General features: G+C 34.2%; 1 protein-coding gene across 16 annotated transcripts in view; it reads left to right on the top strand.

Annotated features, from left to right (window-relative positions):
- LOC130893869 (sodium/potassium-transporting ATPase subunit alpha) overlaps positions 1 to 15,457 on the top strand; it is a 94,656-nt gene that overhangs the window by 56,614 nt on the left and 22,585 nt on the right. For 6 of the 16 annotated variants that reach the window (XM_057800293.1, XM_057800295.1, XM_057800296.1 and 3 more), the window contains 2 exons: positions 2,130 to 2,431; positions 8,480 to 8,574. In XM_057800293.1, the coding sequence (XP_057656276.1) occupies positions 2,130 to 2,431; positions 8,480 to 8,574 (397 nt within the window). Of the gene's footprint in view, positions 1 to 2,129; positions 2,432 to 2,773; positions 2,869 to 8,479; positions 8,575 to 12,016; positions 12,112 to 15,457 lie in introns of all 16 variants that reach the window. The other 10 variants (XM_057800297.1, XM_057800301.1, XM_057800308.1 and 7 more) reach the window with 3 other exon arrangements.

The following is a 15,457-nucleotide window of genomic DNA, read 5'->3' as shown; positions in this document are numbered from 1 at the left end:
TATTATAGTACCACTCAGTCATGTTGTTTTGAAAAATGTCCCAATTTGAGTTTAACGCTGGTTAAAATTTTTGACTAAAGAAGAATTAACACCAACACAAATCAAAAATAGAATGGAGACTGTTTTCGATGAATTGTATCGCATCATTTTCAACAATTAAAAATTTTTTCGCCGGGAGCGTGAGTCATTAGATGATGAGACACGCGCGGGAGGTGCTGTAACGGTGACTACTCCATGAAACGTTTAATTAATGGAAGGAATTGTTCGAAATGACCGCCGTCTTAAAACGAAGCGAACCATTTCTTTACAGAATCACCGACAGAAAAATTCAAATGACGTAAATCTGGTAATTTGGGTCCAACATTTCCGATTCAGCAGTCGAGGATTTAACAATGTACAAAAAAACCATATTGGAACCCACAAGTCACTCTAACCACATTGACTTTGGTGAGATCAACTTCTACCATAGTTGTAGAGGTAATATTTCTTCTCCATTTGGTTCTATCATTTGATTCCTGTTTAGCCCGTCTCGAGTCTCCGTATTTCCCAGGTTGTTTGCTATTTCTGCACACCATTTCCTCTCGTCTCTTCCTCTTGTCTTTTTTTTTTGTTTGTTTCGGTTTCCCACATCACTTTAACTGTTCTGTCACTGTTTCATTCTTGTCCAATTGTGTCGTTCATTATTTCATCTAGTCTCTTCATTTCCCACCTCGTTATTTCCTGCTTCATTCTGTTGGATACCACCCAGGATTCGTAATGAACACACTGTTTTCACTACCACTACACCAACACTCACAATTACTCAATCTGACACCTATTTTGATAGCCAAGTTATCATCTTCAGAGACTGAAGAAAAACTTGACTTACCTGTTAATTAATTCCAACCTTCTTGGCGGGAATCTTTACATTTATTCGTTGACTATTAAACTATTAAGTGGGATGTAAGGATTTAAGGAATTTGCCCTTTGTCCTTACTGCTCATTCTTTAGTTTAGTAGTCAAGGAATAAATGTGGAAAGTCCCGCTGGAATTAATTTTTGGCAGAGAAGTTGTATTGGTGGGAAAATTCAGTATAAAACTGGTAATTCAAGTTATTAGGTTTTAGTTTACCTTTCAGTCTCTGAAGACGATAACTTGGTTATCGAAACGCGCGATAGACAGTGTAAAACAGTGTGTTCATTATGAATATCACCAACGGATCCAGAAATTCCAACTTTCCCAGGATTCGTTGACGTAGTTCAGCTTTGGTGATAGTACTGACTCGATTTTTCACCTTTTATCTCTTGTTTGTTGAAACAACTCGTCTACAATTCTTTCATGGTGTGTTATAATTGTCCCTAGGTACTTCAACTTGTTTTACTTGTACTTGCACAATTATTTTTTCTGATATGTTCAATATTTTATCTCTCTTATCTTCATCTGCAGTCTGTATTGTTTCATTTTATTACTATTCTTTTCTCTTTAGTTCTTCTTTTGTATTAGCACACATTTTTAATTCATCTTAGTGTATCCTATGTGACTTCTCTTTTCTTCTTTGATCACTCGTTCAGCTGTTTCGTCCATTTTTTAAAAGAACCAATAACGGGCTTAAAACCCTGTCAATTACAAAACTACTTGTCATCTTTGGTAAGGTCTTGTACAAATTCATTAAGGGTTTTGATGTCTTCATTCACGCAACTAGTTCTAGTAGACCCAGGATCAGAAACTTATATGTTTATATTCTCCCGACTCTCGGAACCCTTCGATGGGACAACTTTCTTGCTGCTTGTCATTGTAGTTAAGATTTTACTTTAACGTGACACGGAATTTTCATTACTAGCTCTTAAGCTGGAATTTATTAAACTCACGTCAACTGCATTAAGGGAGGTTGTAATGAAGATAATTAAAAGAACCATCTTAGAATATTGGAGTCGGATTCTAGACCAAAAGATCCTAATTTATTTATATTCGTAGACCACAAACGAAAAATTACTGATTTCCAAAAACCCCATGCTGATAAATTTATCAAATCTAACGATGTAGATCCCCGTCGAGTCTCCCATGGGGGCACTTTGGGAATCAATGTTGTAAACAATATAATCAAATATAATTAGCCGCAAACATTATTTATGGTTCAATCCTCATTTAAGGTGATGGTGTAAACGATTCTCCAGCTTTGAAGAAAGCCGATATTGGTGTTGCTATGGGTATAGCCGGTTCGGACGTATCCAAACAGGCCGCCGATATGATTTTACTCGACGATAACTTCGCTTCTATCGTGACAGGTGTAGAAGAAGGTCGATTGATCTTCGATAATCTCAAGAAATCTATTGCTTACACCTTAACATCCAACATTCCCGAAATATCTCCCTTCTTAGCCTTTATTCTCTGTGATATCCCATTACCTTTGGGTACGGTCACCATTCTATGCATCGATCTGGGAACAGACATGGTAAGCATAGCTTTTTATAATTTTTTAAAGATTAATGGTGTTGGTATTGAGCGCGTTCGAAATCATTTTATGGTGAAAAATCTAAAACGAAATTCGTATACCTCAATTATATCACATATAATTTGAGGTTATGTTTTATGTTGATTCATATTCGAATCCGCAGTTGAATTGATTGTGTTACTTTAAAAAAATGGGGCGAAAAGTTATTATATTTTTTCGAAATTAGGATTATTCTTAATACCAACACCCCCATAAAAGTTAATAGTCACTTTTTACCCCAAAACGTACAACCTTCAAGGCATCAGATTAAAATAAGATTTGATTTGATTTTTGTAAAAAAAGGTGCCTGCTATATCGCTGGCTTACGAAAAAGCCGAATCGGACATTATGAAACGACGTCCACGTGATCCATGGTCGGATAAATTAGTGAACGAAAGGTACAACATGACAGTTTAACAAAATCAATATAATTTTTAATATTGTCGAAAGTTATCATCAGCATGTAGAATTTGGGAAGATTTTTTTTTCTTCTTCTTCTTCTTCTTCTTCTAAGTTAAATTTGCACTGACTTTGAATCGATTATACTTTGAACACTTGAAATTAAGTAGGAGTAGTGAGAGGAAAGTGCATAATAATATGATTCTATTTGATAACATACGATATTAAATCGATTTGTATTATAAAATAAATAAGTTAGGTTATGTCTTCTTGTCTGGCTGCGGCACTGGGGATACTCGGTGATACCAATTGGTTTATCAATTCCTTTCCTTCTAGAAAGTTCACGATCTGAACTGACAAGATAGAATGGTTGCAGCTTCTTAGTCTTTCATAAATCAAAATAACGTGGATAGAAGTTTTGTTCTCTTCGTCGGAGAATCTGCACGTCTTCAGGTGTCTACTTCGTTATGGATTCCCAGGAGTATCTTTGCCTTCAAGCCTCTGTAGATTAATCCAGATTTTGTCCTATCAACACTATCTTCTAGTTTCTGTACCCGATTCCATACAATCAGGTCTTACAAAATGTTTATTTCCCTTTATTTCGGCAAGTCTATCTGCTATTTTAAACCCTGCACCCAAGTGTGTCCCAGAACTTATTGGGGAATAACTTTATGTTATTTGTCTAGCTACTATTTGGTGAATTGCACAGGTGTCCATTGAATCGGCAGTACCTCGACCATCAACAGATCTTTTTTGGTTATATGTTCCCAGGAATATATTTGCTCCTCCAAGCTCATGTAGTTTATTCCAGATTTTTTCTTATCGACATCCTTTTCGTGTAGCCGATTCTATATAATCAGGTCTTACAAAGTGTGTCCCAGAACCCATATGTTAGTCGACTAGCTCATTAAACTTGTCCAGGTATTCCTAAATCTGCTCGGATCTAATGATATTGGAGATAAAAAACTAATGGGTGTTGGGCTATCAGACTAGATGCCTTAATCTCCTGGACTGCACAAGTTTGGTTCTTTTAGTAGATTTGTTTATCTTTTTAAAAACTATAGATCTCAATATTGTTTGTGAACCATTCAATATATAATCGTCTGAAAAGGAAAAAAAATGTTGCCGACTCATTTTAGATTTTGGTGTAACGTTGAAAAACTATCATTTAAAGTCCCAAAGAACAAATTTTGATTTTTACAAGCGCTTGTTTCCGCTTATTTAAATAAAGACTTTCAAAAATCGATATTTTCAAACTTCACCATCTTTTGCCGTAAACGATTAAGATAGTGATGAGTAATTTTCCCCGATTTTCAATCGACTCTAGCGTCTTGACTGTCGATAATTAAAAACTCATGCTTCGCGGGAATTTAGTACACATATCGTAGATAAAACTCAACCACAAGTCGACTTGAGCAACCCATTTTTCATAGAAGAAAACTTTGCTTAAAGTTCTGCAATTTTTTAGGTTATGAAACGAACGTGTTGACTGCGAGATAAAAACCCGATACTCGCAGAATCTACTGTTTTTACCTTCAACTTTAAATGACTACATCACTTGCTTTGTTATTTTCATTTTTAGTGCATGTACGAACCGTTTTCTTACAACAAACATCAACTTATTTTTTGTCCAAATAACTAGTAGTTTTTATCTCAAAAAAAGGTTCGTACATGGACTAAGCATGAAAATAACAAAACAAGTGATGTAGTCATTTAAAGTTGAAGGTAAGATTCTTCGAGTATCGGATTTTTATCTCGCAGTCAACACGTTCGTTTCATAACCTAAAAAATTGCAGAACTTCAAGCAAAGTTTTCTACTACGAAGAGTGTCCGTCTCAAGTCAACTTGTGGTTGAATTTTGTATACTTAATTCCCGCGAAGCATGAGTTTTTAATTCTCAAAAGTCAAGGCCTCTCAACATGCAATTTGTTGCAAGGTCAATATATTTCATAGATGAATACGTCGCTTGAGAGTAAGCAAGTAAACGTAAAGAATTTCCCAACCTCACATTTTATTTCGTATTTGTGTGCGGTTTAGAAATGGAAATAACTGTGCTAGGTGCTAGCTAAACAAGAAAAAAGGAGTCAGTGCAACTCTAGCGATAATTATATCGTCTCTATCTTGTTTCTGGAGTCTGGTGGACGTAAAAGAGCACCCAGATGATGGTAGATCAGGTCCTGGCTGAATAGAACAAGGAGAATGGATGAAGAAACAGTTAAAAAACTCCCAAGGAAAAGAACTAAGAAATTCTTGGCTAGAGACGTACAATCAACAGATGAGAAACTCATTTTTTGCCTAGAATTGCAACGTGCACGCAATAAAAATTGCGCAAAACCGATAATATTGTAAGTGGGGGATCTGGCAATTATTGCGTCTTGTATTGCATTGCGCGTTGTCTTGCACCATACCAAACTCCCTTTAAGACGCTATAGTCGATTGAAAATCACGAAAAATGACTAAAAAACATTTCTCCACACACACTGTTATCATTCGAATGGATCTTCCGAGCCAGTTATCTTCATTTACACTTGAACTACTACGTTTTCCACTGTGGATTCCGTCTTGATCATGCTGATATCTTCTAATAGAAAACATTTACAGCAGAAGTTGATAATATCGAATATAATATCAAAGAGATTTTCAAAGTTACACCAAAGTCTAAAATAGGTCGGTTTTGCTAATTAGACGATTTTAGATGGAATGTGGTAGTAGCTCCCAAACTGTTTCGATCCATGTCAAGCTATTTTATGAAAATCTGGTAATCTGGTAAAAATACAAGTCTTGTAGTCCTCTAACTTGACGATAATGAAAGTAGTGACGTGATGACGTAAAACCATATCACTAAGATGATGTTTTATGCAAACTTTTTCTGGTCCTAGTGAAAATATCAATAAATATCCCAAAGGTCGATGATTCGTTAGGTTTTCTTTAGTATTTCAATATCTTTTTGACAATTACGAACTTTTTTTTGAAATTAACAATAATTTTTTCAAATCGAACTTATTTGGAACAAAAATATTGTATGTTATTAATTCAAATCACGAATATGCATGTTCCTCTTTTGTCTAAGTAACTAGTAGAATTATATATGATTTTCCGAGAGAAAAAAAAAATGATTAAGGATAAACAAAGTCAAGGTACGTCTCATTTATCTGCTAATTTTTCAGATTCTTGATCTTATTTTCTCGTATCCACAGCTTTCCAAGTATAAGCTCTTTATATAGTTAGGCTAAGCTATAAATATTTCCATCTGTCAACAGCAAAATTCTCATTATTCGAGGTTAATTAAATAATTGATAAATTTATAGTCGATATTTTTGAACGTGTATTATTAGTAACCTGATTTAACATGTTGCCGTGAGCTGAATTACTTATTTAGAATTTTTTCCGTTTTAACGTCTTCATTTATAATTGTTTATTGAAATAAGAATCGTTGAATTTTATCAAAAGTTTCATTTTTGCTAAGCTTTCTTTTATTTTTTTTTCATTTTCCATGAAATATTCGTAATAAGTATATACAAACTTTGTAGGTACTAAAAATTAATTCCAGAATCCAAATATGACTTCTACGCATCATAAATATACTTAATTAGGGGTTACATTTCATTAAGACATTAAAGTTTATCGTGAATCCCTATCAGAGTTGTTTTTGAAATCAACAACTTGCCTTCCAGTACAAACGAATTCCTCCAAAATTTGTACTGGCTGCAAGAGACATACCAAAGTGTTTTTCCGTATGTTTGCTCTGGCGAGTCAACTAGAGTGTTTTATATTCCGCTCCGAAGAATCTACACTTCTGCTGTTACCAGGTTTTTTGTTCATCCATCATTATAATCTCATTCTAAAGCAATACAATCACTCCAACGCTTTCATCTTCTCGATACCGTGATTGTAGAACGATTTGTCTTCTGCCTCAAAATAGGCTTCAGTTTCAGCAATTGCTTCTTCATTTGAGCTGAATTTATTAGACCAGCAAATAGTCAGTAGTCACTGGGGGACAAATCTGGACTATACGGTGGACGAGGAAGCGTTTAGAAGTGTAATTCGTTCAATAAAACCATCGACTTGTGATTCGATGCATTTTCTTTGACATATGGGGCCGTTTTTATTTGATTTTTGCATTATTTCTCCCTTTTTGAAGGCCTTCCAGTACAAACGAATTCCTCCAAAATTTGTACTGGCTGCAAGAGACATACCAAAGTGTTTTTCCGTATGTTTGCTCTGGCGAGTCAACTAGAGTGTTTTATATTCCGCTCCGAAGAATCTACACTTCTGCTGTTACCAGGTTTTTTGTTCATCCATCATTATAATCTCATTCTAAAGCAATACAATCACTCCAACGCTTTCATCTTCTCGATACCGTGATTGTAGAACGATTTGTCTTCTGCCTCAAAATAGGCTTCAGTTTCAGCAATTGCTTCTTCATTTGAGCTGAATTTATTAGACCAGCAAATAGTCAGTAGTCACTGGGGGACAAATCTGGACTATACGGTGGACGAGGAAGCGTTTAGAAGTGTAATTCGTTCAATAAAACCATCGACTTGTGATTCGATGCATTTTCTTTGACATATGGGGCCGTTTTTATTTGATTTTTGCATTATTTCTCCCTTTTTGAAGGCCTTCCAGTACAAACGAATTCCTCCAAAATTTGTACTGGCTGCAAGAGACATACCAAAGTGTTTTTCCGTATGTTTGCTCTGGCGAGTCAACTAGAGTGTTTTATATTCCGCTCCGAAGAATCTACACTTCTGCTGTTACCAGGTTTTTTGTTCATCCATCATTATAATCTCATTCTAAAGCAATACAATCATTCCAACGCTTTCAACTTCTCGATACCGTGATTGTAGAACGATTTGTCTTCTGCCTCAAAATAGGCTTCAGTTTCAGCAATTGCTTCTTCATTTGAGCTGAATTTATTAGACCAGCAAATAGTCAGTAGTCACTGGGGGACAAATCTGGACTATACGGTGGACGAGGAAGCGTTTAGAAGTGTAATTCGTTCAATAAAACCATCGACTTGTGATTCGATGCATTTTCTTTGACATATGGGACCGTTTTTCCTTGATTTTTGCATTATTTCTCCCTTTTTGAAGATATTCGATGAACAATATTCCATGCACATCACAAAATACTGAACCCATGACCTTCCCAGGTGACTATTGTGTCTTTTGACCCTTCGGACTTGGTATAATCGAAACAAACAAAACAACTCTGTCATAAACTTCTGTCGTAACCACTGTACATGAACATTAACTAAGAATAAGAAGTTTAATGTTCAAAATGAAGCTTGCCGGACAAATTATTGAGGTTATGTAATGGGAAAAATGACTTATCAAAATTTTGAAAAGTTTTTTTTTTCACTATTAAATAGAAAAATTTTCGACACAAATTCAAAGCAAATATTTAGTGGAGGGATATATTGATTATAATAAATCAGTACTAATAATTATGAAAAATCTATTGTTAAATGTTTTGCTTCGGTTTTACTAAATATCGACCCGACAATATTTGATTTTTAGCTACATGCTGTTGACAGTGTACTTTATTACTTTATGACCAGAACTTTGCAAAAATCGAAGTTTTTTCTTTTTATTTTTTTAATAACTATAGGTGCCTGCTATTTCTTTGGCTTATGAAGAAGCTGAAAGCGATATTATGAAGAGACCCCCAAGAAACCCCCTAACCGATAAACTTGTCAATGATAGGTGCATTTTTTTTATTTATTTTTTGTTTCAACTAACTCTATAAATAATTTTAACATGTTTTATGTTTTGTATATAAAATTTACACAAATTTAGGTTAATTTTTACAAATACTAATAAGTTCTGATGCCTGGGAACAAATTTGCATGGGGTTCCACTAAAAAAATATTTGGGTTGAAATTAACACACGGAAATGGTGCAATGTGAAAGGTGACCACGTTTGTATACACATATAGAGTTACCTCAGGATCTAATTGAAGAGATTTTCCATTTTTTTTTTCCCAGTAATTTCGTGTTAATTCAATTAATTTTGAGTAAAATGTCACATTATTCACAGAAACCTGTAACAGATATTAAATTAAATTCATTGTTTTTCATTCCGTTAACCAAATGGATCAACGTTTTCTTAGTTTTCTCTTCTATAATATAAACAAAAATCTTACCTTGCAAACAAAGATATAACAATTCCACTTTATTCTTTCGTTCCGTAATGTTTTTCTTATTTATTTAAACCATCTTTACACGATGTATTTTACTTACGTAATTAACACTCGTGAGCAAAAAAAAACGACTCAAATCGCACGCTCGCGGTCAAAAGTCTCTATCAAAAAACTGTAGCTTTCATTCTTTTCCCGATTCAACATCTCACCTCATTTTCTTCGATGCTTTTCTTTTGTGAGCTCTTTCTTGAGGATGTCATGGCTGGTGTAGGAACTTCCAGCCCGAACTATTCTCTTAAAGGTCATCCCATAATTACTTGATAGGATTTAAGTCCGGGTTACGCGCTGGCCGATGCTATTTCAACATTCTGCAAATACTGCCGTACGGAACTTGCAGTGTGTGGACGGGAATTGTCCTGAATTAGGATGAAACCTCTCTATTATACTGCCAGGAACCTCCTCAAAAACTATGTTTTCTTTTATGCAACACTACGCGAATCTTTCTCGAGGTCTTCTGCAGATTCTTCCTCTTTATCGCTTCCATGCTGACACACTGCGCTTTCGTCTAAGAAGAGAACGGAGTCCCATTATTCGTCAGTTCAATTAAAGTGTTCTCTGGCAAATCGTAAACTGGCTACTCGGTGGACTGGGGTTAATGTGGGGCCAGTAGCAGGCATTTTTGACTCAACGTTAGCTGTCTTCTTCGTTCCCGCGTTTCTCGGAGCTTGAAACCAGTAAGGGCCCGATTTCTTAGCACCTTTTTCTTCCGAAACTGCGTCTTCGATGAATGTTACCAGTCTCTGGTAAACTCTGAAAACAATAGACTAATTCATGCTCAGCGCAATGGCCACTTCTCGCTGACTCTGGTCTTTCCGCAATAGAGTGACCGCTTGATCAGCTTTGTCACTTTTTGTGTCCATTTTCAGAAAGAATTCGCTGATTAAAACTATTGTAAACAAGCATAAAAAGTCAGGTTAGCGATCATAATAAATTTTTGTATTATGAGAATAAGAAACATCATAGTATTTTATATCATTTTGAAGCTACAATTTCGAGTTCAGTTTTTTGCCAGTGACTTACCAGGTGTCGGCTGAATCGATTTTTTTGCTTATAAACTAATATTAAGTACACTACACTATTCACTAACACTTATCTTCTAATTCTTGAAACGTTTACAATACACCGTTTACTATTTACTATTCCGATGTGTTCACTATGATATCAATTTATTCACTGACTCTCCAATTGTTAAAGATTCGTTTTTATACAATATCTCACTTTCCAGAATGTTCGGTTTTCTGGAAACCTGGAATTTGCCGTAAACAAATAAAAAGCCTTTGGAGAAATTATGTATAAAAACGGCTACAACATAATTCGAACAGGTTATCAAAACAATACAAAGAAATTGCCGCCGTATAGGTAAATAGGCGCGTTCATAAAACTTGAGCATCGATTAACAAAATCGAACAGGACCAGCTTCACGGTCTGTGTAAATGAACGAGTTATATATATACTATACCTCTAAACGACTACTTTATCGTGGTTGTCGTTATGGACCGAGTGATGGTGAGGTTCGTTGGGATCTTCGTGAATGGGAGGTAAACATTGAAAATGTTGGGAGGAAAAAAATAGTTTATGGAATTATAGTAGATTCAATTTTCTTTTTAAGTCTGTCATTTTGCTAACAGAAAAGTTCTCTATAATCCCCGGGCATTATAAATAATGACAAATCAAATCGGGCCTTGTACAATTACTTATTTCAACTTTATTATTTATTATATTGTCTGTGCGTTATCACTATCATTACACTGTCTGTCCCTCGTTTCGATAACCAAGTTATCGTCTTCAGTGACCGATGGCGCGTGGAATTTATAGTCACATTCGTGAATCAGAACATAGGAAACCGATATTTTTATAAGACATCCTCTATGGTATTCGTACTTATCTACCTGATTGATTTTATAGTAATATATGTTGTCACATTGAAAAAATTAATCAAAAGGCATATTTTTATTAGTATGTTCATTATTATAAAGCCCTGTCAATTTAATCATCTCTCATTATGAATAGTGCTCTATTTTCGTTTCCATAGTGGGATTGTGGCAGAATTAAACACCAAAGTGATCTAACTGTAATAAATTCCGAGCTTTCGAATGCTCGAATATAAAAATATTCATCCCCACATAAGTATCCGAAAGTTAGGATATATTAGGGTTAGTACACTGATAAATTCCGCCACAATCCCACTACGAAAACGCTCGTAATCTAGCTGGCAAAGACTTTACGTTTAAAACATTGTATAATGAAGTTAAAAGTAACTCGATGCCAGTATTGGATACACAAAGAATTTCGTACAAGAAAATATCAACAAATTAAGAAAATACAGTCGATAAATAAGTAAAGACACACTGTGAAGTCTAGTTTTCGGGAAAAAAAAAATTGGGTAATTCTAGATTTAAATACAAACGCATAGGTCAACCGATCACACTAATATTTTTATTTTAATAATTGGGGTGCGTTAAATGAATTGATTTTTGTTTCGATGACATTTTAATTAATAAACAAACTGACACAAAAATTACACTCCTTTATCCCATGACGCGTAGATGCCTTGCTTAGCACTTAGCCTTGTAATGTACTTAGTCATAGAGACGATAGTTTTAAAAATATCAACAATTATTTTTTTATTTCCGTTTTGTATCATTGTGTGCGAAACGTCGTTTTAATGTTTTCACGTCACTATCATTCTTCTTTGCTGTTGGATTTGTTTAATTCGATTCCTTTATCGAATATCGAAATGATCGATTCAAATTCTCAAAATAATAATGCAACATCAAAGATTTGGAAGCATTAAATAAAATACCGCACATAAGTATCAATCACATACATACTGACTAGGCAGTGCTAGCATGTGAGTGTCCGCCCTCTCACGTCCGACCATTGTGTTTTTGTGTTGTTTTTTTTTTGGTTTTTATTTTGATATGTATTTGTTTGGCCGAGTTCAGGTGCCTGCCATATCCCTGGCATACGAAGAGGCAGAATCAGATATAATGAAGCGAAGACCTAGAAACCCTTTCAGTGATAAACTCGTCAACGAAAGGTAAAATAGAATGTCTTCGTGGCTGTAATCTAATTTTTTTTTTCTAAATACGAGCTGTTGATTGGCTCGTACTTATATAACTGCCTCGAACAAAAATAAACTTGGCTGTATTTTTTTTTTGTTTCCTTCTTCATCTGGCGAAACTTCTGCTTTCCTTTCATCCCATACTATTGCACATTTGCACATTTTTTATATAAGACCTTCAGCTCAACTACTTCGAAATGTTTAATAAAAAAATGATTCGTTTCGAATAAATTCAACAATAATTGTTAATACAGTGAGGTCCTACTATTCCAAAAGTTGTATATCCTTATATAAAAGCGTACATTTTGCTGTATTCCAAAAACCTAGGGAAATTTTTTTTCTTTAAAAACTGTTTTCAAAAACTTTATCGAAACAAATTTTTTTGTCACCATATCAAATATACGCAGAATGTATTTAACAAATGCGAAGATTGTTTCTGTTATATTCCATAATTTTCCTTTTATATTATTGGAAAATTTATTGGTGATTCTGAATTGTTAAATGGAATAATTCTGGTTAAATTACAATTACGATTCAATGAATTAATTTCTTATCCAAACTAAAACATCAGATTATGTAAAGTATGCAATTTCATACAACTATATAAAATTATCAGTCAGCTTCGTTATTGACGCCTATCCTAATTACCACGAACGGATCAAAACCTTTGGTGTTGGTAGTACAAGTGCTACGCTATTAAGGAATTAAGAAATTGTTTTCGAAAATATTTTTTATCAGACATGAGAAGGCTTCATTGTTTGCTATTATTTTCAAATTTTTTTCTATAGTCGAAAGAAAATTAATTAAATTCAATGGATAAGGAAAGTTTATAAGTATAATTAATTCTAAACAGCTTATATACGAGGGTTGTCGGAAAAGTTTTAGATCTTTATAAATATAAATTCAGCTTCAAAACGTCCTACGAAGTTGTCTGATGCCTAAATGCCCCACTCTACTCTGTCTTATCGTTCATATTTCGTACACTCATAGATTTTCTTAATCCTTACATTCATGATAATCTTGGTCTTCTTCTTTTTCCGTTATTCTGTGCGATCCACTGAAATTTCTTTGTTCATTATTCTACAAAGTTGATTTTTTTAATGTCATTGGGGGTCATGCCATATACTTTCTTCTTCTTGCCCATTTCTTCTCATTTTAGTCACTTCATATCCGAAGGTTCTTCCACATTCTAAACCCGTGGTCTTTTTTTTATACTCTGTGTGTGGCCAGACAATTTCAATTGTGCTTCATACATTTTTTCTTTAACTGGTTTTATCTTTGGTTTTCTTTTTCATTTCTTTTTTTATTTTTTAAATTTTACAAATAGAATATATAACTCATCGCGTGTAATAAGCATATTTCGAAATATAAAATAGACAAATGCTAACTTTTCCTAAACCAATGTTTAGTCCATTATTACGTATAAAATAAATCCGTTCGTTATATTAGAACCTCACTGTATATTGTTTACGAATTTGATAATACATTTAGAAATACAAATATCCAATTTGAAATTCGGATATTTCGGGAAAATAAAAATCGTGGCTATACTTCACTCAATTTCGTTTATGGTTTCTATTATTTTACCGACTTTTTTCAATATGGAACTCAACAATTCAAAATATACTTATTAATAATGATAATGTTTAACTATAATCTGTTTTTTAATGTTGTTCTGTACCAAAATGTTGAGGGTAGGTCGAGTAAATTGCTTAATTTATTTCACTAAATCACAATTTCTCTGTACATCGACATTTCCACTTACATATTGTACGTGGTTTTCGCTTGTGCCGATGGTGAGTAACGAAACTGCAATCGGGAAAATAATCATCTTCATTTCATTGTTCGCTAGAAGATAAGTTGGATGAAATCGAAAAATTATCAGCAATTTATTCAAACAGCTAAAATTTACTAGAGTATTATCGTAGTATGTATATTTTTAAAAAAAATTTTAGTTTGACTATATTTTATGTCTAGACAATTTGTTTCCCTAAGTTTGAACTAAATGAAAAAGTTTTTTATTATAAATTTAAAGTAAAAAAGTTCTGCTTGTTTCAAACTCGGTTATCAAGTTCTATACTCGGTTTGTCATCAAATATGAATATGAAGTTGATGCAACAAAGAAAAATCTTGGTACAATTGTCAAAAAAACTTGACTTGTCTGCAACTCTATTGATGCGTGAATGTTAATTTTCTTCGCTGCCAGAATAAACATGAAATATCACTTTTTGAGGGATTTATTTCCAACAACTCTTTCATTCACTTAAATAATAAATAAATCTGAGCTAAATCTGGCGAATGGGTTGCACGAGGTGTCATTCCCATCTTTAATTCAATTATTTTGACCATCGATGAAACAATCCTTTCTTCTCAGCCACTTTCGGTTATTTCTGCTTGATTTCTTCGCTCAAACGTTGCAATAATACTCGACGTTGATAGTTTTTCCTTTTTCAAGATAGTCATTGAAAATTATATCACGCGTATCCCAACAAACAGTCGTCATGACTTTTCCTGCGGATGGATGAATTGTCTTGGTGAAACAATCCTTTCTTCTCAGCCACTTTCGGTTATTTCTGCTTGATTTCTTCGCTCAAACGTTGCAATAATACTCGACGTTGATAGTTTTTCCTTTTTCAAGATAGTCATTGAAAATTATATCACGCGCATCCCAAAAAACAGTCGTCATGACTTTTCCTGCGGATGGATGAATTGTCTTGGTGAAACAACCCTTTTTTCTTAGCCAATTTCGGCTATTTCTGCTTGATTTCTTCGCTCAAACGTTGCAATAATTCTCGACGTTGATAGTTTTTCCTTTTTCAAGATAGTCATTGAAAATTATATCACGCGCATCCCAAAAAACAGTCGTCATGACTTTTCCTGCGGATGGATGAATTGTCTTGGTGAAACAACTCTTTTTTCTTATCCAAATCCGGTTGTTTTTGCTTGATTTCTTCGCTCAAACGTTGCAATAATACTCGACGTTGATAGTTTTTCCTTTTTCAAGATAGTCATTGAAAATTATATCACGCGTATCCCAAAAAACAGTCGTCATGACTTTTCCTGCGGATGGATGAATTGTCTTGGTGAAACAACCCTTTCTTCTTAGCCAATTTCGGCTATTTTTGCTTGATTTCTTCGCTCAAACGTTGCAATAATTCTCGACGTTGATAGTTTTTCCTTTTTCAAGATAGTCAATGAAAATTATACCACGCGTATCCCAAAAAACAGTCGTCATGACTTTTCCTGCGGATGGATGAATTGTCTTGGTGAAACAACCCTTTTTTCTTATCCAAATCCGGTTGTTTTTGCTTGATTTCTTCGC

This window comes from Diorhabda carinulata, chromosome 5 (genome assembly GCF_026250575.1).
Source record: "Diorhabda carinulata isolate Delta chromosome 5, icDioCari1.1, whole genome shotgun sequence".
Classification (NCBI taxonomy): domain Eukaryota; kingdom Metazoa; phylum Arthropoda; class Insecta; order Coleoptera; family Chrysomelidae; genus Diorhabda; species Diorhabda carinulata.
This window is presented reverse-complemented; position numbering and strand designations above follow the sequence as displayed.